At 70.3% G+C, this 27,241-nt stretch overlaps 2 protein-coding genes across 5 annotated transcripts; both read left to right on the plus strand.

Moving 5' to 3' along the window:
* The first annotated feature begins 316 nt into the window (after positions 1-316).
* LOC141738197 (uncharacterized) lies at positions 317-4,960 on the plus strand. Its single transcript, XM_074573390.1, has 3 exons — positions 317-347; positions 1,010-1,115; positions 2,719-4,960. The coding sequence occupies exons 1-3, from the start codon at positions 317-319 to the stop codon at positions 3,488-3,490; spliced, it is 909 nt and encodes a 302-aa protein (XP_074429491.1). The 3' UTR covers positions 3,491-4,960.
* A 2,690-nt stretch (positions 4,961-7,650) lies between these two features.
* On the plus strand, positions 7,651-26,281 carry LOC141738510 (uncharacterized). Of its 4 annotated transcripts, none has more exons than XM_074573784.1 (6): positions 7,651-7,705; positions 8,009-8,135; positions 9,300-9,386; positions 9,708-10,643; positions 15,734-15,741; positions 23,604-26,281. In XM_074573784.1, exons 1-6 carry the CDS (start codon positions 7,697-7,699, stop codon positions 24,645-24,647), a joined length of 2,211 nt encoding a protein of 736 aa, XP_074429885.1. In that variant the 5' UTR covers positions 7,651-7,696; the 3' UTR covers positions 24,648-26,281. The 4 variants fall into 4 exon arrangements, with proteins under 4 accessions (XP_074429885.1, XP_074429882.1, XP_074429883.1 ...); XM_074573781.1 differs by lacking the exons at positions 7,651-7,705; positions 8,009-8,135; positions 9,300-9,386; positions 9,708-10,643; positions 15,734-15,741 and adding exons at positions 14,762-15,128; positions 18,620-18,733; positions 19,126-19,260; positions 20,081-20,185; positions 21,377-21,499 and having other exon boundaries at positions 23,254-26,281; XM_074573782.1 differs by lacking the exons at positions 7,651-7,705; positions 8,009-8,135; positions 9,300-9,386; positions 9,708-10,643; positions 15,734-15,741 and adding exons at positions 15,283-15,355; positions 18,620-18,733; positions 19,126-19,260; positions 20,081-20,185; positions 21,377-21,499 and having other exon boundaries at positions 23,254-26,281.
* The last annotated feature ends 960 nt before the right edge of the window (positions 26,282-27,241 follow it).

The following is a 27,241-nucleotide window of genomic DNA, read 5'->3' on the forward strand; positions in this document are numbered from 1 at the left end:
CTTCTCTTCTCCAGGCTGAACCCCCCCAGCTCTCCCAGCCTGTCCCCACAGCAGAGGGGCTCCAGCCCTCCCAGCAGCTCCGGGGCCTCCTCTGGCCCCGCTCCAACAGCTCCGTGTCTCTCCTGTGCTGAGGCCCCAGCGCTGGAGGCAGCACTGCAGGGGGGTCTCCCCAGAGTGGAGCAGAGGGGCAGAATCCCCCCCTCGCCCCCCTCGCAGGCTGTTTCGCGGTGACCTTGGAGGACGTGGCCGTCTGCTGCCCGGCGGAGGAGGTGTGGGGCTGGCGGGGTGGCAGAGGGGGCTCTGCGGGGAGGCGCTGATGGAGAACTACCAGCTCATCGCCTCCCTGGGTAAGAGACCCCCCATCCCCATCCCCAACCCCTTCCCCTTCCCCATCCCGTCCCATCCCCATCCCATACCCCATCCCATCCCACCCCCATCTCTACCCCCATCCCCATCCCATCCCCATCCCATTCCACCCCATCCCCAACTCATCCCAAACCCCATCCCACCCCCATCCCCAACCCCTTCCCCATCCCACCCCACCCTATCCCAGGGCCGGGGGGATGTTTTGTGCCCCACATCCAGCTGCCCCCTGACCCCCACCTCTGCTTCTGGTCCCATTTTGGGGGGCCGCTGTTCAACAGCCCCTCCAGGAGCCGGGACTGTGGGAAGGAGCCGGGTGGTGGTGGTGGCCGGGGGACCAAGATGTGGCTGGGACGTGGCAGAGGGGTGTCTCGGGGGGGGGGCGAGGAGGGGGCCGGGTGCTGCGGGGGCTGCCCCATGGCTCTGCCCTGCCCCGGGCAGCTCCCCCCATGCCGAGCACGAGGCACCCGGCGTCTCCCCAAAGCGCCCGAGCAGGACAGCGAGGAGGGAGAGGCCGGGGCAAGCGGTGCGGCCGCCCGTGGGGGCCGCGGGGGTGCCCGGCTGCTGCGTCGGGGGCCGTGGGATGGAGGGGGATCCCCCCACTCCCCCCGGGGACATCGGCGCTGCCCTTCTCTCCCCGGAGCAGGCTCGGCCGGCCCCGGGCCGGAGATCGTCCCGAAGCTGGAGCGAGGGGAAGAGCCGCACCCGCGGGACCCCCCCGGCTGGAGGGAGCCCACCGGCCCCCGGCAGAGGTGAGCGGCACGCCGGCCCCCGCTGCCCACCCTGCCCTGCCCCGGCATTCACCGCCGTCCCCTCTCCTGGAGTGGTCTCCCCCGGCTCAGGATGGCGTGGGACAGGCGGTGGCGTGGGACAGGCGCAGTGTGGGACAGGCGCAGTGTGGGACAGGCGGTGACATGGGACAGGCAGTGGCGTGGGACAGGTGTGGTGGTGTGGGACAGGCAGTGGTGTGGGACAGGCGGTGGCGTGGGACAGGCGCAGTGTGGGACAGGTGGTGACATGGGACAGGCGGTGGCGTGGGACAGGTGCGGTGGTGTGGGACAGGTGCGTTGTGGGACAGGCGGCGGTGTGGGACAGGCACAGTGGTGTGGGACAGGTGGCGGTGTGGGACAGGCGCAGTGTGGGACAGGCGGTGGCGTGGGACAGGTGGCGGTGTGGGACAGGCGGTGGTGTGGGACAGGCGGTGGTGTGGGACAGGCGGTGGTGTGGGACAGGTGCGGTGGTGTGGGACAGGCAGTGGCGTGGGACGGGCGGTGGTGTGGGACGGGCAGTGGCGTGGGACAGGCGCGGTGTGGGACAGGCGCAGTGGTGTGGGACAGGCGGTGGCATGGGACAGGCAGTGGCGTGGGACAGGCGTGGTGGTGTGGGACAGGTGTGGCGTGGGACAGGCAGTGGCATGGGACAGGCGCGGTGGCATGGGACAGGCGGTGGCATGGGACAGGCGGTGGTGTGGGACAGGCGCATTGTGGGACAGGCGGTGGTGTGGGACAGGCGCATTGTGGGACAGGCGGTGGCATGGGACAGGCGGTGGCGTGGGACAGGCGGTGGTGTGGGACAGACGCAGTGGTGTGGGACAGGCGGTGGCATGGGACAGGCGGTGTTGTGGGACAGGCGCGTTGTGGGACAGGTGGCGGTGTGGGACAGACACAGTGGTGTGGGACAGGCGGTGGCGTGGGACAGGCGGTGGCGTGGGACAGGCGCACCCCGGGATCCCCGGCGGGGCCGTAGCGCCGAGGCAGGTCCACGGCCAGGGCAGGACGGCGGCAAACCATGCGAAGCCGGCGCAGGCGTGGGGAGCGGGGGCACATCCGCGGTGCCGCGGCTCCGAGCACCTCCCGACCTGACCCCCCAGCTCTCCGTCCCGCGGTGAGCCCCCGGCTCGCCTCCTCGGCCCCTTCCCCGCCTTCCCGCGCACATCCCGGTGCGGGATGCGAAGCCCTGCCCGCAGGAGCACTGCCGGGGTGCCGTGCCGGGCCCCGGTGCTGGCAGAGCCGGCTGCCTGGGGGGGGCTGCCACCCCCAGCCCTGGTGGCCTGGGGGGCTGGTGGGGCAGGCGTCCGGCGCCACGGCTCTCCTCACTGTGCCGGAGGGGCCGGGGGCTCCCGGCAGCGGCTCAGAGACCCGCGTCTGCCTCTCCCCAGCTGCCCACGTGCCTCAGTTTCCCCATTTGGGAGTGGGGACAGCGTTATTCACCCCCCTCCCGGGGAGCTGAGGGCAGGATGGTCCTTGCAGGCGTCTTTGCAGGAGCTGGGGGGCGAGGAGGGGCTCTGGGGAGAGGGGGCGAGGGCAGTGGGGCTCTGTGCCTGCCCCAGAGCCCGGCCAAGGACGTCTCTGGCAGCGGAGTCCCCCCGGCACCGTCTCTCCGGCTGCCCCGACGCCGTTTCCAAGAGGAAGGAGCTCAGCCTGGTCGGGCGGGCGAAGCTGCTGCAGGCGCTGGAGTCGCCCCCCCCGCCTCCCCCTCCAGCGTGGCCAAGCTCTTCGGCACCTCCAAGAGCCACGCGGGCAGATCGGCCGGCGCCGGGAGCAGCTCCTGGCCCACTGGCGCGCCGACGCCAACCCCCTGCGCAAGCGCCGGCGGGAGGGCAAAGGCGGGAGGCGGAGGACGCTCTCTTCGCCTGGTCGTGGCCGGCGCTGGCCCGCGGCGAGCGCCTCTCGGGGCCCATCCTGAAGCCAAAGCGCGGGAGCTGGCCCGGAGCTCGGGCCGGGACTCGGAGGCCACCGAGGGCTGGTGGCGTCGCTGGGAGAGCCGCCACAACGTCGTCTTCAAGCGGCAGGAGGGCGAGAAGGTGGAGACGGACATTGGCAGCACCCAGAGCTGGGTGAGTGAGGTGCTGCCCCCCCTCCTGGCCGGCTACTGGCCCCAGGGCATCGTCAGCACGGCGGAGACGGGGCTGCTGTACTGCGGCTACCCCGGGCGGGCGCAGACCCCTGGGACCTCCCGGAGCTGGGTGGCAAGAGGGTCCGCGTCTCTGTCCTCTGCTGCACCAACCTCAACGGCACGGAGAAGCGGCGCTCGCTGGGGGTGGGCAGGAGCCGGTGGCCGTGGTGGCTGCCCAAGGACCCGCGTGTGCTGCCGGTCACCTACGCCAGCTCGGCCAACGCCTTGGTGACAGCGTGTGTCCTCCAGGAGTGGGTCCTGCGGTGGGACCAGGAGCTTCGCCGGCACAGAATCACAGGATCGTAGGGTTGGAGGGACCCCTGGAGCCCATCCCGTCCCACCCCCGGCCAGAGCAGGGTCACCCACAGCAGGTGGCACAGGGACGCGTCCAGGCGGGGTTGGGATGTCTCCAGAGACGGAGACTCCCCCACCTCTCTGGGCAGCCTGTGCCACCCTCAGGGGAAAGAAGTTCCTCCTCGTGTTGAGGTGGAACTTCCCATGGTCAAGTTTGTGCCCGTTACCCCTTGTCCTGTCCCCGGGCACCACTGAGAAGAGCCTGGCCCCATCCTCCTGACACCCCCCCTTTCAGTATTTATCAGCGTTGATAAGATCCCCCTCAGCCGTCTTTTTTCCAGCCTGAAGAGCCCCAAATCCCTCAGCCTTTCTCCATCAGAGAGGTGTTCCAGCCCCTCAGCATCTCGGTAGCCCTTTGCTGTCCCCTCTCCAGCAGTTCCCTGCCCCTCTTGAACCGGGGAGCCCAGAACTGGACCCCCCCAGACGCGGCCTCCCCAGGGCAGAGCAGAGGGGGAGGATGACCTCCCTCCACCTGCCGGCCACGCTCTTCTTGATGCCCCCCAGGATGCCATTGGCCTTCTCGGCCACCAGGGCCCATTGCTGTCTCGTGGTCATCCCGTTGTCCCCCAGGACTCCCAGGTCTCTTCCCACCGAGCTGCTCTCCAGCGGGTCCCCCCCAACCTGTCCTGGTGCGGGGGGTTGGTTATTCCTCCCCAGGGGCAGCACCCGACACTTGCCTGGTTGAATTCCACAAGGCTCCTCTCCGCCCAGCTCTCCAGCCTGGCCAGGGCTCTCCGATGGCGGCACGGCCTCCCGGTGTGTCAGCCACCTCCCCAGCTTCGTGTCATCGGTGAACTCACTGAGGGTGCCCTCTGTCCCTTCACCGCCGCAGGGTCCTGCTCTTGGTGGGCCGCAGCCCCCCACCCCCCTGAGCTGCCGCCCAAGCTGGGGGCCGTCAGGCTGGTTTTCTTCCCCCCCACCCCAACACCTCCGGCATCACCCAGCCCATGGCCACGGCGTCATCCCCAACCTGAAGGGCCACGACCGGGCGCTGGTGCTGGCCAGGGCGGTGCGGGACCCGGCGCCGGCCCAGGCAGGGCGGGTGGCTGAGATCGCCGGCCGGGTGACGCTGCCGGACGCCGTCTACCTCCTGCGCAGGGGGGCCACGGTGCGGAGCTGCTTCGGGAAAGCCGGCTTCCACCCGGTGCTGCCGGAGCGGCGGGAGGCTGAGCTGCCGCCGCTGGCGGACGTGCCGCGGCCACCTTTCATCGACGAGCGGGAATTCCCGGAACTTGGTCAGCATGGACGCGGCAGAGCCGGCCGTGGGCGAGGATTGCTCACCGCGGGACGCAGGGGCTGTGAGCGGAGAGCGGGAGGAAGAGGAGGAGGAGGATGGTGAGTTGGAGGCTGGTAGCCCCATTGCGGCCACCGAGGCGCTGGCCGGGCTGGCCCTGGCCATGAAGCGGTGCCAGCTCGGCGGGCCGGCGTGCCACTGGGAGCGGTGCTGGGGACGGGGAGCCCCCTGCGGATGGCCCTGGTGGCCGAGGCCGCCCCGGGCGCGCTCCCGGCAGGCACCATGCCGTGGGCGGGAGGTCGGCGTGCGCCGGGGCCTTGCCCGGAGCAGGGGGGACGGATCCTGCGGCACCTCGCCCTGCCCGGTGGCGGGGGCTGCCCGGGGCTGGGGGGGCCGTAGGGGCTGGGGGTGTCCGTGTCCTATAGCAATAGGGTTGACGGTGAGCGACCGCAGCGAAGGGGAGGGCAGCGGGGAGGCAGGGGGGCCAAGGATGCTCGGGGTGGGGGCCACGCCGTGCCCCCTAACCCTTGCCCTGGGCCACCCCCTCGCCAAGGATGCTCTCCCGGGCTGCGTCCCTTGGATGCCACCGTTCCTGGACCAGCCCCGTCCGTCCCCAGGGAGTCCCCGCTCTCCGGGCTGGGTTTGGAGCCGGACTCCGCGGGCTCACCCGGCGAGGAACGCTGGAAAAGCCCCGGCGAGGCTGCGGGAGGGGATCCGTGGGGCAGAGCAGAGCTCGTCTCTCCTCCCCTGGCTCCCAGCAGGGAGGGGGCCAGTGGCCCTTCCAGCTCCCAGCCGGCCGAGGCGGCTGTGGGCACCTCCGGGCTCCGGGGCTGGGCTGGGACGAGGTGGCTCCGTGGGTGCCCGTCCCAGCGCGGCGGCCCCCGGTCCCCGTGGCTCTGAGCCCCTCTCCTGGGGCAAGGACTGTGCCCCGGGGAGGGGACAGTCCCCTCCTGTGCCACCCCCGTGCCGGGGGGACGCTCTGGGCTCCTGCCCCTGGCGCGGGCGACGTCCCCGCGCTCTGTCACATCTGCCCCGGGCCCAGGAGAGTCCCAAAGCGGTGCCGCGGGAGGGAGGGGGGCAGCGGGGGTGGCAGGGGGGAGGTTGTACGTAGCTCACGGTGCTGCCCGGGACGAGGGACGAGAGACGGCGCTGCCCCCGGGGTGCTTCCCCCCACCCCAAAGGCGTCTCCCACCGGGGCGTTCGGAGGGCGCTGCCGGCGAGATGGGGGCCGTGCCCTGCAGCCCGGGCACCGCGGGGCACCGGGAGCTTTGGGGCTTCCCTGACCCACGGGGTCTGTCCTGTTCGTCCCGGCGACGTGGCTTCGTCCCTGTTTACCCTCCCGCTGTCCCGACCCCCCGGCAGTAACGGAGGTGCCCGTGGGATGCCCCGTGGTCCTATGCCGTCCCCGCTGCGGACGTGCCAGGCTGCAGCGGCTCCCGGGGGGGGGCCCATCGGTAGCCCCCAGCGCCGGCGGCTCCGGCCCCGGGTCTTGGGAGGTCGCCAGGTGCCGTCAGTGCCACGGAGCGTCTCCCTGCCACCCCCCGGCAGCAGGGTTTGTCCCTCAGCCGTCCCCAGATGCGACGCTTGCGACGGCCCGGGGAGCGCGGACACGCCACGTGCCGCAGGCTCATGCCAGGGTGCTGCAGGTCACCCCGATGTGCCACAGGCCACCCCAGGGTGCCCCAGGCTCACCCCAATGTGCCACAGGTCACCCCAAATGTGCCGCAGGCTCACCTTGGGGTGCTGCAGGTCACCCCGATGTGCCACAGGCCACCACAATATGCCACAGGTCACCCCAATGAGCCACAGGCCACCCCAGGGTGCTCGATGCTCCCGGTGCCCAGTTATTCCAGTGCTCCCTGTGCCCAGTGGTCCCGGTGCCCAGTGCCGATGCTACCGGTGCCCGGTGCTGCCTGTGCCCAGTACTGATGCTCCCAGCGCCCAGTTCTCCCAGTGCTCCCGGTTCCTGGTGTTCCCTATAACCGGTGCCAATGCTCCCAGTGCCCAGTTCTCCCAGTGCTCCCAGTGCCGATGCTCTCGGTGCTGCCCGCGCCCAGGGCCCAGTGCTCCCAGTGCATGGTGCTCCCTATAACCGGTGCCGATGCTCCCGGCACCCAACACTCCCAGTGCTTCCGGTACCCGGCGCCGATGCTCCCGGTGCTGCTGGTGCCCGGTGCCGATGCTCCTGGTACCTGGTGCTCCGGGTGCCGATGCTCCCTGTGCTGCCGGTGCCCGGTGCTGATGCTCCCGGTGCCCAGTTCTCCCAGTGCCCAATGCTGCCGGTTCCCAGTGCCCAGTGCTCCCCGTGCCCACTGCTCCCGGTACCCAGTGCTGATGCTCCCGGTGCCCGGTGCTCCCTATAACCGGTGCCGATGTTCCCGATGCCCAACGCTCCCAGTGCTCCCGGTGCCCAGTGCCGATGCTCCCCGTACCCAATGCTCCCAGTGCCGATGCTCCCGGTGCTCCCAGTGCTCCCGGTACCCGGTGCCGATGCTCCCGGTGCTGCCGGTGCCCGGTTCTGATGCTCCCTGTGCCCGATGCTCCCGGTGCTGATGCTCCCGGTGCCCAATATTCCCAGTGCTCCCGGTACCCTGTGCCCAATGTTCCCGGTGCCGATGCTCCCGGTGCTCCCGGTGCCGACGCTCCCGGTGCTCCCGGTGCTCCCGGTGCTCGGCCCCGGCCGGTCGCTGCGTTCCCACCCCCTCCCTCCCCTTCCGGGCCCGCCCCGACCGTGACTCCGCCGGCGCCATCTCGGCGCTCGGCACCGGGGAACCTCCGCATCCTCCCCCGTGGCCGTTCCCCACGCCCCCCCCCCCCCCCCCCCCCCCCCGCCCCCGGCCCCGGGCAGAGATGCAGCGGGTGAGACCGAGCGGGGACCACCCCCCCCCCCCCTACCGGGGCCGGGAAGCGGCGGGGGGGGGGGCGGCGGGGGGCCGGGCGGGGGGGGAACCCCCCCGCCCGGCCCCCCGCCGCCCCCCCCCCGCCGCTTCCCGGCCCCAGCATCCCGGTTTCGGCAGCATCCAGTGACCGTGACTGCAGCCCCCCCCCCCCCCCCACCCTTTAAACCGTGGGGTCCAGCCAGGGGACGGTGCTGGGGGTCCCCCTAAGCGCCCCCCCCACACACACCCCCCCCTCCCACACCTTGTCCCTCGTGTTTTCCAGGGCGCCGTGACTTTCGAGGACGTGGCCATCTACTTCTCCCCCGAGGAGTGGGTCTTGCTGGCCGCGTGGCAACGGGAACTCTACCGGGAGGTCATGATGGACAACTATGATCTGGTCGCCAGCTTGGGTAAGGGGGGAGCCCCCGGGGCTGGGAGGGGGGACGGGGGTTCAGCTGCGGGGTCTGGAGGCTCAGGTTGGGCCTCCGGAGGCTCAGCTGGGGGTCCGGAGGTTCAGCCTGGGGGTCCGGAGGCTCATACTGAGCACCCAGAGGCTGAGCCTGGGGGTCCGGAGGCTGAGCTAGGGGTCCAGAGGTTCACCCTGGGGGTCCGAAGGGTCATACCGGGCACCCCGAGGCTCAGCCCAGGGGTCTGGAGGCTGAGCCTGGGGGTCTGGAGGCTCAGCCAGGGGTCCAGAGGTTTACCCTGGGGGTCTGAAGGCTCATACTGAGCACCCAGAGGCTGAGCCTGGGGGTCTGGAGGCTCAGCTGGGGGTCCAGAGGTTCACCCTGGGGGTCCAAAGGGTCATACCGGGCACCCAGAGGCTCAACCCGGGGGTCGGAGGCTCAGCCAGGGGTCCAGAGGTTCAACCTGGGGCCCTGAAGGCTCATTACCGGGGGTCCAGAGGTTCGTACCGGGCGCCCAGAAGCTCAGCCTGGGGGTGCGGAAGCTCAGCCGGAGAGTCTGGAGGCTGAATTGGGGGTCCGGAGGCTCAGGCAGGGGTCTGGGGGCTCAGCCTGGGAGACCAGAGTCTCAGCCTGGGGGTCTGGAGGCTCTGTCTGGGGGTCCAGAGGTTCAGCCAGGGGTCCGCAGTGTCAGCCTGGGGGTCTGGAGGCTCAGCCCGGGGGTCCGAAGGCTCAGGCTGGGAGTCCGGAGTCTCAGCCTGGGGGTCCGGAGGCTCCGCCGGAGGGTCTGGAGGCTCAGCCGGGGGGTCCGGCGGCTCAGCCGGGGGTCCGCAGCCTGATCCCCTCTGCGCGGGGGAGGGCAGACGCGACCTGCCGTCTCTGCAGGCGGAGCGGGGCAGCAGCCTGCCCGCTGCCCACCCCGGTCCGGCCCCGGTGTGTGAGGACTGACGGCTCCAGGTACCCCCAGCCCCGCTGCTCCCCACCCCGCTGCGCCCCGGTTCGCTGCCGCCGCCGGGGCTGGCACCGGCAGCTCCCTCCCGCGGACCCCGGCAGCCCCCTGTCCCCGCTGCTCCCGCAGCCGGCGTCCCCCGGGCGCGTGCCCCCCCCCCGGTGCCGGTGACGCCCTGCGGGTGGCTCGGGTGGGTGCTGAGGTTTCTCTCTCCCCCACAGGCCCCGACTCCAGGCTCATCTACAAAATGGAGCCCGGGGAGGAGCTGCGCGGGGGGGACGGCGGAGCTCCTGACGCCTCTGCCACCCGTGAGTGACCGCGGGGACCCCCCCGCGTGGCCGGGGACCCCGGGCTGGGAAACCAGTGCCGGTTTGATAAGTTAGAGACGGAAGCCGTGTGCGTGGCACGAGGCGGCTGCCCCCAGCCGGACCCCCACCGTGCCGGGGTCCCGTCTGACGTCCTCGCCGGGGGGGGTTTGGGTGTCCCCACCTTGTCCCGTCGGCGCTGCCGGGGCGAGGGGAGGCTGCGGCGGGCGACGGGCCGGTCCCGCGGGCACGGGGACTGTCACAGGTCTGCGCCCCCACGCCGGGACACCCCCCTGCCATTAATGTCCCCCCTGTTCCCGACAGCTCCCTGGGGCGGGACGGCGGGCGAGGACCTGTCTGAGGACGAGGAGCGGGGACGCTGGGTCCCCTCGGCGTCTTCGGCCGAGGAGTCGGGGTACCCCGCGCTCTGCCCCGGCTGGTGCGAGGCGGAACCGGGGGCCTGGGCCGGGGACGACCCCCCGGAGCTGCCGCTGGAGGTGACGGGGGGCCGGGGGCCGCTCATCTGCGGCACCTGCGGGCAGAGCTTCGAGGATGAAGCCGGGCTGAGCGCGCACCAGGGCGAGCACCCGGCCCTGGCGCCCTCCCACCGGTGCGGCGCCTGCGGCAAAGCTTTCCGCCACCACTGCAACCTCCTGACGCACAAGAAGCACCGGGGCCGACACCGGTACGACTGCGCCGATTGCGGCAGCACCTTCTGCTTGAAAGGCGACCTGCTGCGGCACCGGGCCAGCCACGGCGGCGAGGGCGGCTACTCCTGCCCGCTCTGCGGGGACAGCTTCCGCCACAAGCGCGACCTGCAGGCGCACCGCAAGGAGCACGCCGGCGACCCGCGCCGCCAGTGCCCCGAGTGCCAGAAACGCTTCGAGGACGAGGCCAGCCTCAGCCGGCACCGGGCGGCCCACCGGGAGGACAGACCCTTCCTCTGCGGGCGCTGCGACCGCAGCTTCAGCTGGAAGGAGAGCCTGCTCATCCACCAGCGCAGCCACGCGCAGGAGCGCTCCCACACCTGCCCCGACTGCGGCCGCGGCTTCAGCCGCAGCGGCAACCTGGTGCTGCACCAGCGCGTCCACACGGGCGAGCGGCCCTTCGCCTGCCCCCAGTGCGACAAGTCCTTCCGCAACAAGGCCAACCTCATCACCCACAAGAAGCTCCACCGGCGCTACAGGACCTTCGCCTGCCCCCAGTGCCGCCTGGGCTTCAGCTCCAAGGGGAAGCTGCTGCTGCACCAGCGGGGCCACGGCGAGGGGGACGGGGGGACCCTCGGGGACGGCGACGACCCGGCCGGCTGCCAGCAGTAGCGGCGGACGCTCTGGAGCGCGGGAGGGGGCTTGTCCCCGCGCGGAGGGGCAGGAGGGTCCTCACCCTGCCCCCCAAGGACACGGCTTTGGCTGGCACCCGCCTTCCTCCTCCTCCTCTTCCTCCTCTCCGGGGCTCGGCACCCCGCGCCCTCCAGGACCTGCGCGCCCTGCGCTCCCCTCCCCTTCGGACCTCGAGAAATCCCTCCCGGGCCCTTCTCTGTTTTTCAGCTTTGAAAATATCCCTCCTGGGCGCTTCCCAGTTCTCCCAGTCCCACCAGTGCCCTGCCCCCGCCTGCCGGGTGTCTCCTTGTCTGTATTTAAAGGCAGAAGAGAGCGATGGGAGCCCTGGAGTCCGGGAGCCCTGGAGTCTGGTCTCGTCCTGTGCCGGGGAGGGGGCAGGAAGGAGCCGGGGGGGGCCGCAGGCCGTGGTGGGCGCTGGCGCGGGGCTGGGGGGGCACTGGGGGGGCTCCCGAGCGCTGGCGTGGGCAGCGCTGCCGCCTCCGGGGCGCCGAGGTGCGGACGGGGTCGGGCACAACGTGGTGGGCGAGTGGGGGGACGTTATTCCCAACGGTGCGTCGGTGCCCGCGGTTACTCAAGGCGAGGGGGGGGGACAACCCTGCCGACCCCCCCGGCCTGGCTGGTGACGCTTTATTGAGGCCACCGAAGTGGAAACTCAGCTGCCGGCAGGTGGTGGAGCTGAAGCCCCCGCTGGCGCTGCCCGCACAACCAGCTGGACACCATGGTGGCCAGTGCCACCGGCGTGATGGCAACCTGCTGTGCCCTCTGCAACATCTGGAGGCGGAGGGTGAACATCCGCGTGGGGAGGGGCAGGAGGTGGGGGTGCCATCTGCGCCGGCAACCAAGGACTTGAGCCATCCCGGGCGCTCGGCCTGTCCCCGCGCCGCCTACTTCAGTTTTGGGGAGTGTGGCCACCCGGTTCGGTTGGTGGCCGGTGGCTTTTCCCTCGAGCAGCACCCAGCAGTGGTGTCCTCGCAGCGGGCCGGGCGGGGGGGTTTCTCCCGGTTTCTCCCGGTTTCTCCCGGCAGGAGCGTGGGTTTGGTTGAGCGGGTGCCGGTGCCACCGCAGCGCCCTGCCGGCAGTGCCGCGCCTGCTCCGGGAGCGGAGAGGAGCCCGGCAGGGAAAAGCCAAGGTACGGCAGAAGGGAAACCGCAGTTCCTGGGCATCCTCCTCCTCCTCCTCCTCCTCCTCCTCCTCCTCCTCCTGCCCAGTCTTACCCCGACCTTGCCCGGGGAGCCCCCAACGTGTTGGTCCCCGAGGGGCGGGTGGCCGAGGTGCCGTTGGACGGGACGGTGGCCGCAGGTCCCTTCCAGCTGAACTATCCCCGTTCCGCCCTGTGCTGTGCTTTATTATCCCATTCTATGTTAATTCCCTGGAATTCCCGCATCGCAGCCAGCACTTGTACTGGGGCGACCCCAGGGGGGCCAGCGCTGGCCCTGGGAACCCCTGCGCTTGCCCCCTCTGGCTCCGGGAGCCGCGTGGTGACCGTGCTGTCCTGCCCGTGCCCCGCGGTCCTGCGCTGCCGTCGGCGTCGCGTCGCCCAGCCCTGCTCCCGTCCTCCCCGTGCGCTCCCGTGGCAGAGGCTGCCCGCTCACGAAACCTGGATTTAAACGCTCGGCGCTCGTGGGAGGCGAAGGCTCCGCCGCCTTCGGCGTTGCAGCGTCGACGGGACGGGCATCCTCTGCCTCGGGTCCTGCTCCCGCTCCTCCCTCCGCAGCCGGGGTGGCCATTTCCCCCCTCTGCAATCCCTTTCCAGACGCCCCGGCTGCTCCGGAGCCCACCCTGGCTCCGGCGCCGAGCCGAGGGGTGCAGAGGGAGGGAGGGGGTTGAGGGACTCGGGGTGTCGAGCCCTTTGCCATCTCCGGGCTGGTCCCGGCTTCTCCAAGCGCCACATCCCACGCTCCTGCCCACTGGCTCCTCTGCCGCCTGCCCCTGTCGAGGCTGCCCCCAGCCCCGCTGTCGGGTGGGTGACAAGCAGGTGGCACGTCCCCCGTGTCCCGTCCCACCGCGGGTCTCTCCCTCTGCCCTCGCTGGCGCCCAGACCCAGCACCCTGCGACCCCCGGCCCCGCACCCCTTCCTGGCAGCTCCGACACTGAGCAGCGCAGCTTCCCCGCCCGCCTCCCCCGGCTGCTCCATCGCACCCACGTCCCCGTGTCCCCCTGTCCCCGTGTCCCCGTGTCCCCTTATCCTGCGGCGGTTCCTCACCTGCGGGCTCCTCCGCGAGCTGTGCGTTGTCAGAACGGGTTTTCCCACACGACTGTATCATGGTCCCAGTAACGCGCCCTGCCCCCAGTGGGACCGGCCGCTCCAGGGTGTACCGGGCTGCACCCCACAGGCCACCCCACAGAGCATCCCGCTCTGGGAGACACCGGAACATCCCGGCCCAGGGAAAACCGGAGCATCCTGGCCGGGGGGGACGGCAGAGCATCCTGGCTCGGGGGCCACCAGAACATGCTGGCTCAGGGAAAATCAGAGCATCCCGGTCTGGAGGACAGTGGAACATGCCAGCTCGGGGGACACTGGAACATCCTGGTCCAGGGACACTGGAGCATCCCAGTCTGGGGGACAGCAGAGCGTCCCCGTCCAGGGGACACTGGAGCATCCGCATCCAGGGATCAATGGAGCATCTTGCCCCGGCGGAGATCAGAGCATCCTGGTCCAGGGGCCACCAGAGCATCCTGGCCTGGGGGACACTGGAGCATCCCAGTCTTGGGGAGACCGGAGCATCCCAATCCGGAGACAAAGGAGCATCCTGGTCCAGGGACATCGGAGCATCCTGGTCTGGGGAACAATGGTGCATCCTGGTTCAGGGACACTGGAGCATCCCAGTCTTGGGGAGACCGGAGCGTCCCAATCCGGGGACAAAGGAGCATCCTGGCCCAGGGGACATCGGAGCATCCTGGTCTGGGGGAGACAGGAGCGTCCTGGTCCAGAAGAGATCAGAGAATCCCGGTCTGGGGAACAACGGCACATCCCAGTTCAGGGACACCGGAGCATCCTGGCCCAGGGGACATCGGTGCATGCCAGTTTTGGGGAGACCGGAGCGTCCCAATCCGGAGACAAAGGAGCATCCTGGTCCAGGGACATCGGAGCATCCTGGTCTGAGGAACAACGGTGCATCCTGGTTCAGGGACACTGGAGCATCCCAGTCTTGGGGAGACCGGAGCATCCTGGTCTGGGGAACAACGGCACATCCCAGTTCAGGGACACCGGAGCATCCTGGCCCAGGGGACATCGGTGCATGCCAGTTTTGGGGAGACCGGAGCGTCCCAATCCGGAGACAAAGGAGCATCCTGGTCTGAGGAACAACGGTGCATCCTGGTTCAGGGACACTGGAGCATCCCAGTCTTGGGGAGACCGGAGCATCCCAATCCGGGGAGAAAGGAGCATCCCAGTCCACGTACATCAGGGCATCCCAGCCTGGGGGAGACAGGAGCGTCCCAGTCCGGAAGAGATCACAGAATCCCGGTCTGGGGAACAACGGTGCATCCCGGTTCAGGGACACTGGAGCATCCCAGTCTTGGGGAGACCAGAGCATCCCAATCCGGGGACAAAGGAGCATCCCGGTCCAGGTACATCGGAGCATCCTGGTCTGGGGAACAACGGCGCATCCCGGTTCAGGGACACTGGAGCATCCCAGTCTTAGGGAGACCAGAGCGTCCCAATCCGGAGACAAAGCAGCATCCTGTCCCAGGGGACATCGGAGCATCCTGGTCTGGGGAACAACGGTGCATCCCAGTTCAGGGACACCGGAGCATCCTGGCCCAGGGGACATCGGTGCATGCCAGTTTTGGGGAGACCGGAGCGTCCCAATCCGGAGACAAAGGAGCATCCCGGTCCAGGTACATCGGAGCATCCTGGTCTGGGGAACAACGGCGCATCCCGGTTCAGGGACACTGGAGCATCCCAGTCTTAGGGAGACCAGAGCGTCCCAATCCGGAGACAAAGCAGCATCCTGTCCCAGGGGACATCGGAGCATCCTGGTCTGGGGAACAACGGTGCATCCCAGTTCAGGGACACCGGAGCATCCTGGCCCAGGGGACATCGGTGCATGCCAGTTTTGGGGAGACCGGAGCGTCCCAATCCGGAGACAAAGGAGCATCCTGGTCCAGGGACATCGGAGCATCCTGGTCTGAGGAACAACGGTGCATCCTGGTTCAGGGACACTGGAGCATCCCAGTCTTGGGGGGAACGGAGCGTCCCAGTCCGGGGACAAAGGAGCATCCTGGTCTGGGGGAGACAGGAGCGTCCTGGTCCAGAAGAGATCAGAGAATCCCGGTCTGGGGAACAGCGGCGCATCCCAGTTCAGGGACACCGGAGCATCCTGTCCCAGGGGACATCGGCGCATCCCAGTTTTGGGGACACCGGAGCATCCCAATCGGGGGAGGAAGGATCATCCCGGTCCAGGTACACCGGGGCATCCCGGTCCGGGGGGGGCCCGGCGCGTGGCGGGGTGTGGGGGGGGGGGCGGCCGGCAGGTCCGGGGGCGGGGGGGGGCCGGACTACAGCTCCCGGCAGGCAGCGGGCGGGAGCCCTTTGTCTGCCTCGCCCCGTGCGCCGCCCGCCCCGGTGCGCTCCTGCGGCCGGCGGCCATCGGCGGCGATGCCCGGTCCGCCGCCCCTCTGAGCGCCGCGGTGAGCGCGGGGCCGGGCCGGGGGCAGCGGGAGGGGGCACCGGGACAGGCGGGGGGCAGCGGGAGGGGGGCAGCGGGAAAAGCGGGGGGGGGGTGTGGGGGGAACACCGGGAAAAGCGGGGAGCAGCGGGAGGGGGGCACCGGGAAAAGCGGGGGGTGGGGGTGGGGGGAGCACCGGGAAAAGCGGGGGGCAGCGGGTGGGGGCACCGGGACAGGCGGGGGGTAGCGGGAGGGGGGCACCGGGAAAAGCGGGGGGGGGGCGTGGGGGAAGCACCGGGAAAAGCGGGGAGCAGCGGGAGGGGGGCACCGGGACAGGCGGGGGGGAGTCGGGAGGGGGGACAGTGGGGCGGGGGAGGGGGGGCACCGGGAGAGGGGACAGCGGGACAGGTCGGGGGGGGGGGGAGCACCGGGAAAAGCGAGGGTCAGCGGGAGGGGGGCACCGGGACAGGTGGGGGGGCACCGGGAAAAACAGGGGGGGAGTCGGGAGGGGGGACAGTGGGGCGGGGTGGGGGCACCGGGACAGGCGGGACACCGAGACAGGTGGGGTGCACCGGGGGGGGGACGACACTGGGACAGGAGTGGGGGGGGGGGGGGGGCAGTGGGGCAGTTGGGGGTCACCAGGAGGGTGGACACCGGTCTGGGGAGTACAGCGGGGACAGCCTGGGGGACAGCCTGGGGGGGGGGGGGGGGGTGAGTCGGGGATGGGGACGCCATGGGGGGGGCTGCCAGGCCCGGCCACCCCCCCACCGTGTCCCCTTCCCCCGGTGGGTGGGGGACTGGGATGCTGCTGGGGACGGCGCTGCGGGTGTCTGGCTGCCCCCTGGGGCTGAGCACCCCCGTACCCCTCCGACCCCCCAAAAAAAGAGCCCGAGTTCCAGCCATCCCAGTAGCTGGGGTGGTCGTGGGGGCTGCTGCTGCTGGCCGGGCTGGGGAGGGGGACGCGCAGGTGGCGGCGCGGGGGGGTGTGGGGGGTGCCGGCCCCCCGGAGGAGGGGTACCTCCAGCACCGCCGTGGGGCAGGGTGAGGGATGGGGCTGCCGTTCCCAGCCCCGTGTCCCGCGGGAAAGTGTGTGTGGGGTGTCACCCCCAGCACCCCAACTGCCCAGGGGCCTGCGGAGCACCCGCTGCTCCGGCACCCGCTAGACCCACCCCCCCACCCCGAGACCCCCCGGGCGATTTCTTTGCAGGGTGCTGGTGGGTGCCCGTGCAGGGCCCCCAGGACCAGGGACGCTCGTCTTGTTCTCGGAAGTGTCCGCCATCAGACCTGGAAAATAAACCCTCATAAAGCAGGACGGCACTTGCCGTCGCATGGCTCGCGACCCCCAGGGCTGGCTCTGCCCAAGCGGTAGCCATTTAATGAGCCGTTTGGGTCAGGAGCGGGGGCCGGTACGAGCCAACAGCCCCATGGTACCGGCCCTTTCCCGAGCCGAGCCCCGCGGCGGCTCTGCCGGCAGCCTCCGACCGCAGGAACTTCTGCCGCGGTTCCGTACAGGGTGCGGGGAGCCGTGGGGTGACGGGGCAGGGAGCGGCGCTCGCCCCCACTCTGCTCTCTCCGGGAGCCCGGGGGTCCCAGGCCGGGGAGGGGGCTGTGCCGTGGGCGCGGGGATGGCACCGTTTGCTTTTCCCCCGGGCCTGGGAGGAGCGGCGCGATGGGACGGGGGGGAGTTATTGTGGTTTCAAGGACGCGGCTGAGGTGGAAGCGGTGCAGGCTCCGGCTGGCTCCTGCCCAAGCTCATCCCGAAATTCCCTGGTTGGGGGGCACCGGGGGGCGGGATGGGGCTGGTCCTGCTCCCGCGCACGGCGGGAGAGAGCCAACCTCTCCTGCTCGGAAACAACCGAACCCCAACAACCCCCCCAGCCCCCTGTTCCTGCCGCCATCCGCACCCCGCTACGTGCCCTCCCGGCCCCAGGCGCTGGCGGGGGTCCCTGGGCAGGACCCCGTCCCCGTCCTTAGAGCAGGCAGGAGGAGGAGGAGGAGGAGCAGGGTGGGCAGCCCCCATCCCCCCAGCCCAGCCGGGGCTGCTCCGGTGACCCCCGTGTCGGAGGGGGCTGCGGTGGGCGGAGACCTGCCCGCGCTTGTGGCCCGAGTCCCCGAAGCGCCGGTGGGGACGGAGCCGCTGTCGGGGGGTCGGTGCGGGGGGGCAGCGGGTGTTTGGGGACAGGCGAGACGGAGCTCGTGATGGGGGGACGGTGGCACCCACCTGCCCCTGTCACCCCTCGGTCTCAGGCCTCGGCGTGGCCGGTGGCTTTGGTGCGATGCTTGCCTTTGTCCTGCGTGGCAGCCAGCGGCAGTGGGGGCTGTGGGTCCCGGGGGGCTGGCAACAAGCCCGGGGGGACAGGGAGGCCGCCTGTCCCTCGCGGCAGCGCTGCGGGGGCCAGCGCTTGCCACGCAGAGCGAGCAGGAGCGTTGCTAAGCCCATTCCCAATTTAATCCCGGGATTAATCCCGGTCTCTCGGGGCCGAGTTGCCGGTCCCCGGCCGAGGGACCCCGTCGGGCGGGCAGGGAGCCAGGGAGCTCTGGGCTTGCGCCCTCTCCGGCAGCACTTGCCGCCCGTGTTCGGGGCAAGGAAACCGTGGGGTAGGAAACCTCGGGAATGGGCAGCTGCTCGTGGGGTGCTTTGTCAGCAGCGGGTGCCCACGGAGCGCCCCGTCCGTGTTGCTGCCGGTGTCCCCGCGCGCGGCACTGACCGTCCCGGTGAGGTGTCCGGGTCTGGCAACAATCGCGTGTGGATGGTGGACACGGCTCGGCGCCTGCGGCACCTCTCCCCTCCTTCCCGGCGAAGGCTGGGGGCTGCCGCGTCTCCCTGCGGGCGCCGGTGCTGCCGTGGGCTCTGCCGAGCCTCCCCTCCTGTGGCTGCCCCCCGCCCCGGGGACGAGCAGCCCTTTTCTGCGCCGTTTCCCCCCTAAATCCCTGTTCCTCGGAGATTCCCCTTCGCTCTGCCCCCGTTCCACTGCCGGCCCCCCATCGCCGTCGCGGGGCTGGAAGGAGCGTCTGGGGGTTGGTGATTTGGGTGACGACGGGGTGACCTGGTGCCCAGCCTGTGCCGCCATGCGTCGTGCGGCCCCCGCGCCGTCCTCAGCCCCACTGCTGGGCTGGGAGGTGGGGGGGGCGTGATGGGGGTCTGGGGATGGGATGGAGGAGGGGGCATCGGCACAGCCTGGAGCCGGGAACCCGGAGGTCGGCGTCCTCCGGAGCATCCGTGTGTCTGCGGGCGCTCCCGGGCACCGGGGGAGGCTGGAAAGAGACTCTCCCCTCCCTCGGGCAGGTTCTTCGGGAGGGAGCCCCGGGACCCCCCCGGCGATGGAGCGAGAGGAGAAGCCGTTTGGGGGGGGTCCCCAGGACGCCGCGCTCCGGGGGACGCCCAGCACCTGCGGCACAGGTGAGGCTGCCGAAAGCTGCCGCCGGGACCCGGCTGCCCTGGCACCGCGGCGACTTCCCAGCCCCCCCCTCCCGAGGCCCTGAGACCCCCCCTGCTCCGAGCTGCCGCCTCCCGCGGAGCCAGGCAGGGTGTTGGTGTGGGGGACGCCGTGCCCGGCACCGGGATGGTTTCGGCTGGGTGAGGGTCCTCCTTGGGCAGCAGGGAGGGACAAGCCATCGCTGCCCACGGCTGGGTGGGGGTCTGTGGCTTGGTCCCCTGCTTCCCCCCCCCCATAGTACCCAGGGGGCGGTTTCGTGCCCCCGTGCCCGGCGCAGGGCTGCGGAGGGAGCGTGGCATCCATGGTGGCACCGCCGGGCCGCCCAGGAGCCCAAAATCGGCTTCGTCTTCCTCAGGAAAGGGCTGGGCCGGAGTGAAGTGTGAGATCGCGGTGAAAACGGAGCCGGAGGACGAGTCCTACATCAGCTGTCCCCAGGGCCTGGGTGCCACCCTCCCCGCTGTCCCCAGCGTCCCCAGCCACCCCAGCGCCGGTGAGCAGAGGGGGCGGCCGGGGGACGGCTGGGAGCTTGGTGAGACCCCCGGGCTGGAGTCCCCTGTCCCGTACGGACCGCTCCGGGTGACGTCCCGTCTCCGGGTGACATCCGCGTGGGGACGTGGGAGAGGCCGTCGCAGCAGGGAGCGTTGCTGCGGCAGGGCGTGCCCAGCGCCGTTTGGGAACTGGGAATGTTCCCCTCTGGAGGAAAAGGAGCGGTTCCTTTTCTTGCCTTACAAACATTTAATAACTGGGGGTGTTTCGGGTCCCCCCGGTTCTGCGGCTGGGGCACCCCCTGGTTTCCCTGGGGATAAGGTGTCCCCGCACTGGGGGGTGGCCGGTGGCTGCAGGGAGCTCCTGGGCACCTGGGACTGAAGGGTGGGGACCGGAGACGGTGCCGGCACGGGCAGAGCGTGCGGACGTCCCCGAGGGCTGGGTGCCGGCACGGGCAGAGCGTGCGGACGTCCCCGAGGGCTGGGTGCCGGCATGGGGCAGAGCGTGGGGACGTCCCCGAGGGCTGGGTGCCAGCAGGGGCAGATGGTGGGGACGACCCCAAGGGCTGGGGGTCAGCAGGGGCAGATGGTGGGGACGTCCCCAAGGGCTGGGTGCCAGCAGGGGCAGAGCGTGGGGACATCCCCAAGGGCTGGGTGCCAGCAGGAGCAGAGCGTGGGGACGTCCCCGAGGGCTGGGTGCCAGCAGGGGCAGAGCGTGGGGACGTCCCCGAGGGCTGGGTGCCAGCAGGGGCAGATGGTGGGGACGTCCCCGAGGGCTTGGTCCGTCCCCGAGCGGCCGCGCGGGCTGTGCCTTTGCTCCCACAGGCATCAAGGCAGAGACGGTCGTTAAAAGCGAGACCGAGGACGAGGCGTACGGCGGGTTCTGCCCCGGTGACCCGCAGGGGGACGTCCCCCACCACCCCGCTGCCTGTGAGTGGGGCTGGGGGTCCTGGGGGGGGGACACGTCACAGCCGGCGGCGCGGGGGAGGTGAGTGCCGGGTGGGAGACGGGTTTGGCCGAGGGCACGCGGCTGGGCACCGGGGCATGGAAGAGCCGCGCCCCCGCCTTGGTGTCCCCCCCCGCTGCCACCTGCCCGCGGGGTCGTTTCATCCCTCCGTGCCCCCGCTGCCGTGGGGGGCTGCTGCCCGCGCTGCCTGCCCGCAAATGCTGCCTGCCGGGGCTGTCGGAGGCGGCTGTCCCATGTCACCCAGGGGACGGTGACAGTCTCCCGTGCCACCCTGGGGGTGGTGACGTTGTCCCATGCCACCTGGGGGTGGTGAAACTGTCCTGTGCCACCTGGGGGATGGTGACAGTGTCCCACGCCACCCTGAGGATGGTGGCACTCTGTCCCGTGCCACCCTGGGGGTGCTGACACTTTGTTCCTTGCCGCCCAGGGCATGGTAACGCTGTCCTGTGCCACCCAGGGCGTGGTGACAGTGTCCCACACCACCCCGGGGATGGTGACACTCTGTTACATGCCACCGAGGTGATGGTGACGCTGTCCCATGCCACCCTGGAGATGGTCACACTGTCCCACGCCACGCGGGCATGGTGACGCTCTGTCCTATACCACCCTGGGGATGGTGACACTCTCTCTTGTGCCACCGTGGGGGTGGTGACACTGTCTCATGCCAGCCTGGGGATGGTAACACTCTATCTCATGCCACCCTGGGGGTGGTGACACTGTCCCATGCCACCTGGGGCATGGGACACTGTCCCACACCAACCCTAGGATGGTGACACTCTGTCCTGTGCCACTCTGGGACATGGTGACACTGTTCCATGCCACCCTGGGGATGGTGACAGTCAGTCCGATGCCACCCAGGGGATGGTGACACTGTCCCATGCCACCCAGGCCTGGTGACACTCTGTCCCATACCAGCCTGGGGGTGGTGACACTCTCCCATGCCACCCGGGGGATGGTGACAGTGTCCCACGCCACCCTGAGGATGGTGGCACTCTGTCCCGTGCCACCCTGGGGATGGAGAGACTCCGTGGGAGTCCCACGAGAGCCCAGCGCTGCCCTTCCCGCCGGCGGCGCTGCCAGCCGGGTGGAGAGCCGTCCCGCGGCCCCTCTGGCACGGCCTGCGCCCGCCGCAGCCCCGCGCTCTCCGCCCGCAGGCGACGCCAAGCCCGAGATCATCGTGAAGGTGGAGCCGGAGGAGGAGCCGCTCATCGGATGTCCCCGCGCTCTGGGTGACCCAGGGGCTGCCGGCCACCGCGGCGGCGCAGGAGAGCACCGGGGTGAGCACCGGGGCGGCTCCGGGGGTGGCGGGGGGGTGAGGGGAGGGAGGCGTGGGGACACGCGCCCCGGCACGCTGGGTGCGCGGCAAGGGAAGGCTCCTCGGCGGCCACGCGGCGTGCGGGGGCAGGTCAGCCTGCCGAGGGCTGGGGGGTCCTGCCCTGCGTACCCGAAATGGGCCGGTTCCTGCGGAAGGGGATGCAGAAGCGTCGTCCGGGCGGTTGGGCTCAGCTGAAATGTCCTCGCGGCTCCTGAGGGAGCTCTGGAGGGGGTGGCCGGGGGGGCAGCGGCTGCTGCCGGGCTCGAGCAAGGCTTTTGGAGGCCAATGGAAGCCGAAAGCTTCATCCAGAGGCCAGTGGATGGGGCAGGCACTGCCAGGCTGGGCTGGGAACGGCTCCCAAAGGGGACCCGAGCCTTCGGTGGTGCCCTCGGCAGAAAGCCGCGGGGAGGGACCCCCGGTGCCACTGCCAGCCGTCCAGGAGAGCTGCTCGTCGTGTGTCGCTGGGAGAGCTGGGGGGGTTCAGCCTGGAGAAGAGAAGGCTCCGCGGAGACCTTCCAGCCCCTTCCAGTCCCTCAAGGGGCTCCAGGAAAGCTGGGGAGGGACTCTGGAGCAGGGAGGGGAGCCATGGGACGAGGGGGAAGGGTTTTGCACTGACAGAGGGGAGACTGAGATGAGATGTGAGGCAGAAATTGTTGGCTGTGAGGGGGGTGAGCCCCTGGCCCAGGTTGCCCAGAGAAGCTGTGGCTGCCCCATCCCTGGAGGGGTTCAAGGCCAGGTTGGACGGGGCTTGGAGCAACCTGGGCTGGTGGGAGGTGTCCCTGCCCAGGGCAGGGGGTGGCGCTGGGTGGGCTTTAAGGTCCCTTCCCACCCAAACCAGTCTGTGACTCTGTGACTCTGCTTGTCCAGGCAGCCTCGGCAGCCAGAAATCCTTGCACGATTTGCACGTCTTGCACGAGGGGTCCGAGCACCTCCCCGGGCTCCCTGGCAGTGATGCCGTCCCTGCTTGCTCCCCGCAGTGCGCGCTGGGGCGGTTGGCAGTGCTGGGGGGGCAGCCCGTGATCCCCTGCCCCGAGCTCCCCAAACGGACCCCAAATGGACCCCCACGGCTGCAAATCCCCCGGGTTTTTGCATCGTCCCCCACCCTCCTGCGTCAGGAAATCCCAGCCCCGTGCTGGCCTCGCTGCCCTCGCTGCTCCCGCTCGCCCTGCGCTGGCGCCACCCATCTCGGGGTCTCCCGGGGGGCTCTGAGTTGCCCCTGCGGCACAAAAGGGACTCTCAGGCCCAAGCTGTGGGGGCACGTCTGCAGTTTTTGCTTTGGAGAAGAGATGGTACGTGGCGCCTTTGGGTGCTCTGGGACCTGGCGGTGGCTCCAAGGGAGATGTGGGACCTGACTGGGTGCCGAGGACAAGGTGGCTCCATCCAGCTTCTCCGTCACCCGGATGCGCTGGGACCCCCGGAGCCGGGACCCTGCAGCTCCCGGCCAGTCCCACGGCGGTGCCGGGGCAGGGAGAGGTGCTGGTGCCCCGGTGACGGGGGGAGCGGGTTGGAGGTCCCCGGCCACCTCGGTGCCGCAGCTGCCCCGTGCCCACCTCGATGGGTGCAGCTCTGCGCGAGCCCAGCACGTGGGAACACGCGTCAGAGATGTCCCAAAAAGGGAGTGGGGCTGCGGGGAGGGGGCGGGTGCGGCCGTGGGGGTCTCCAGGGAGGGCTCCGGAGCTGCGGCAGGTTACGGCACGGCTCCCCTTCTCTTGGCAGATGGGGACGGCGAGCGGTGTCCCAAGGAGGAGCCGGAGGAGGCGAAACCGGAGGTGGCTGAGCTGGGGAAGAGCCTGGGGGCTGCCTCGGGGGGCTCCCTCGGGCCCCGCGTCAGCCAGTGGACGGTGCGGCAGGCGTCGGGTGCCGTGGCTGAGCTCCGGTGCAGTCCGGCGGCGCCTGGGGGGCCGTGGGCCGCCACCGAGCCCCGGGGGCTCTGCCTGGAGAAGGCCAGGGCTCCGGTGGGGCCGGTGAGCAGCGCTGGGCAGAACCCCCAGTCCGCCTGCGGGGTGGGCAGCGCCGCGGCCCCCGGCACCCAGCCGGCGCGGCATCCCCGCAGCAACGCGGCCGAGCGTCCCTTCGCCTGCAGCGAGTGCGGGAAGAGCTTCCAGCACCGGGGGAACCTCATCACCCACCTGCGGGTGCACACCGGGGAGAAGCCCTTCGCCTGCACCGTCTGCGGCAAGAGCTTCAGCCAGAAGGGCGACCTGATGCGGCACCAGCGCATCCACACGGGCGAGAAGCCCTTCGAGTGCACCGTCTGCGGCAAGAGCTTCTGCTCCAAGCAGACCTTCATCCTGCACCAGCGCATCCACACGGGCGAGAAGCCCTTCTCCTGCACCGAGTGCGGCAAGAGCTTCAACCGCAAGGCCAACTTCATCACCCACCAGAAGATCCACCGCGGCGAGCGCCCCTTCATCTGCGCCGAGTGCGGCAAGGGCTTCTGCGCCAAGAAGACGTTCATCCTCCACCAGAAGATCCACATCGGCGACCGGCCCTTTGGCTGCTCCGAGTGCGGCAAGAGCTTCAGCCGCAACGGTGACCTGACGCGGCACCAGCGCATCCACACCGGCGAGCGCCCCTTCGCCTGCGCCGACTGCGGCAAGTGCTTCAGCCACAACGGCGAGCTCATCAAGCACCAGCGCATCCACACCGGCGAGAAGCCCTTCACCTGCACCGAGTGCGGGAAGAGCTTCAACCGCAAGGGCACCCTCATCACCCACCAGCGCATCCACACGGGCGAGCGCCCCTTCGTCTGTCCTGAGTGCGGCAAGACCTTCAACCTGAAGACCACGCTGATGAAGCACAAGCGCATCCACACGGGCGAGCGTCCCTTCACCTGCCTGGAGTGCGGGAAGAGCTTCAAGTACAAGGGCAACCTGCGGACCCACCACCTCACCCACACGGTGGAGCGGGTCTACCCCTGCACCGAGTGCGGCAAGATCTTCAGCCACAAGAAGGAGCTGACGGTGCACCAGGGCGCGCACACGGAGGAGAGGATCCTCTCCTGCTGCCGGGAGGGAGAGTCCTTCAACCCCTTCCTCCCCATGCACCCGCTCCTCATGTCCTGCGCCCAGCTCCCGGTGCCGCTGGAAGCCTTGGCCAAGTACAAGTAGGAAGGCTGGCGGCAGCGGGGGAGAGCCCGGTGTCCTGCCCGGCGCACGTCCCCATGGCTGGAGCAGTGACAGGAGGAACGAGACCATCAGTAGAGACTCGGCCCCGCTGTGGGGCCGATGGCGGGTCGGGGCCGGTTGTTTTCTCGGCTGTCTGGTGCCGCGGTGGAGCCCCGGGTCCCCGGGGAGGAGGCGCTGGCCGGGGATGCTGCCGGCTTTCGGCAGAGCTGGGGCCAGCGGCCGCTTGCGGGGACACGCAGCTGGGCTGGGACTCGGGCTGAGCGGGGCCGTGCTCTGGTTGGGGGGCGGGGGGGGGCCTTCGTCGTCCGCCACCCCAGAGCCGCTGTCTCTTTTGCTGTTTAGAAACCACCTAAAAGCGAATCTCCAGGGCAGGTGTGAAGACTGGGGTCGCCTTGTCCCTCCCCGCCGGCGCTGGGCCGTGCCCTCGCTGGGTTTTCTGCCCCCGGTGCTGCATCCAGCCTGGCTCGGGCGCCTCCCTGCCATCCCCCCGCGCCGTGGGACCCCAGTTCAGCGGCCAGTTGGAAAGGGGCGATTCTGGAGCTGAGGGTCCTCGTTTCTCCTCGTCCCCATCCGACACGTAGAGGCTGGACTTGGAGAAGAGCCGACAGCTCAGCCCTTCCCCCCCCCAGGCACAGCCCTCTGCCGTGATGCGGGATGGCGGACCCCGGCCCCGGGGGCGGCTCGGCACCCCCCCCACTTTTGTTTCCCACAAATCCCGTCACACTTTACCAAGCCTTGTTTTTGGAATCCTCCCTTCCCCGGCCAGCCCCTGCCGCGTCCCCGGGTTTATTCCCCCGTTGGGTGCCTCCCCCCGGGGCTGGCACCGCTCCCGGTGACTCCTCGCCGCGCTCCCACCAGAGCTGGGAAACGGATGGCAAAAGGCTTTTTTTTTTTTCCCTTTTGCAGCCCAGGCTCCTTTGGCGGTGCCGTGGCGTGGGAGCTGCGGGCTGGAGGGGCCGGGCAGGGGTGCACCCCCAGCCCCTCTTTAATTCTCCAGGGAATTGCTGTGCCCGTCGGTTCCTCTGTTGGCATCTCCGGCGCGGGCTGATGGGAAGGGACCGGCCCCGGCCCCGTCTGCGCGGCGATCCTGATGCCGCAAACCCGTCCTCGCCTGGCGCTCGCCTTGGAAAGGGGCTTTGGTGAAAAATGAGTCTTTTATAGTGCGGATGAAGGGGACGCTGCGGGGCCCGGGGTGGGATTCGGGTTGTTCCTGGGCAAACCCCTTCCCTTGGCCGTTGTTCCTGCGAGAGGGGCGTTTCTGGAGGGGCCGTGGAGGCGAGAGGCCCTGGGCGATCTCCGCGTGGCGCGAGGTGACGCTCATCGCTTCCTTGCCTCAGTTTCCCCATCTGTAAAATGGGGGCAATGCCTCTTGCTGCAGCTGCCCCCCGGGGTGGTGGGAGGGTTAACCCCTTCCTGACCGTGTGGGGTGGGGGGGAGTGCTGGGCTGGGGGGGGGGTTACTGCTGCTGGGTAGCAGGGACTGCTCGTGGCTGAGGTGACGTGTGAGAATACCCCGAGTGAGCCCCTGAGATGCAGCGGGCAAGGACCACGTACGTGTATTTATAGCTCCAGTCTTTTCTTTTTCTAATCTAAAAACTAATAAAAAGTGAAAACCCGTACGGGACGTTTTTGGCTGGTGCAATTTTGCTTCTTATTTCTGCTGGCCCTGGCAGGCCGTCCCGCGCCGAGGGACGTGCCGCAGCCTGCGGGGGTCCGGCGTGTCTCCAGTTTGGGTCCAGCGCCTCGGCCGTGGAAGCTTCCCCCGGGACACCGGGATCCTGGCGCCGACGGTCCCCGGCACAGGCAGCGACCCCACGCCTGCGTGCAGCCCCCCCTCCGCAGAGGAGTTACCCCCAGCGCTGCCGCCCAAACACACCAGGGCACCCGCATCCCTGTGGGAGGGGCGTGGGGGGCACCCAAATCTCCGCAGGTGAGTGTATGGGGGGGGAGCACCCACATCCCCGCATGGAAGGGCACCTGCATTCCCGTGGGTGTGTGTGGGGGGGACACCCACATCCCCATGGTCCCCGGTGCAGGTAGGGGCGGGGGGCAGTGGGCCTGCGGCACGGGGATGGGTGCTGCCCCCCACGGGGCTGCCACAGGGGTCCTGGCACTCCCCGGCTGCGGGCAACCCCCAAATGGGACCCCGGGAGGCGACCCCGGCCCCGACGGCTTCTCCCTCCCCTCCTCTGGCTTCCCCCCGTCCCGCCGCACCCCCCAGGACCCTGGTGCCCGGTGTCCCCCTGCCACCCCGGTGCTCCCCTGGTGCCCGGTGCTCGCCGCCGCCCGGCCTTTCCCTGTCTCCCCGCGGGGCCCCTGTGCCAACACGGACGCGCTGCTCCGTGTCCCACCGCCCGCACCCCCCGGATCCGGCCCTGCCGACACCGGTGCTGGGAAGGGCTCGGCTCAACTTGAGATGGATGCTCAGACCCCCCCCGGGACACCCCTGCACATCGCCCTCCTGCGCTTCCTGGGTACCAGTTTTTGTGCTGACAGGAGCTGCCAAAAATCCTATTTTCGTTGCTATTTCTCCCCTTTGCACCGAGCCGGGTGCGACTGTGCTGGGGCAGAGGAGGC

The sequence above is a fragment of the Larus michahellis genome, chromosome 2 (genome assembly GCF_964199755.1).
Source record: "Larus michahellis chromosome 2, bLarMic1.1, whole genome shotgun sequence".
In the NCBI taxonomy this organism is placed as follows: domain Eukaryota; kingdom Metazoa; phylum Chordata; class Aves; order Charadriiformes; family Laridae; genus Larus; species Larus michahellis.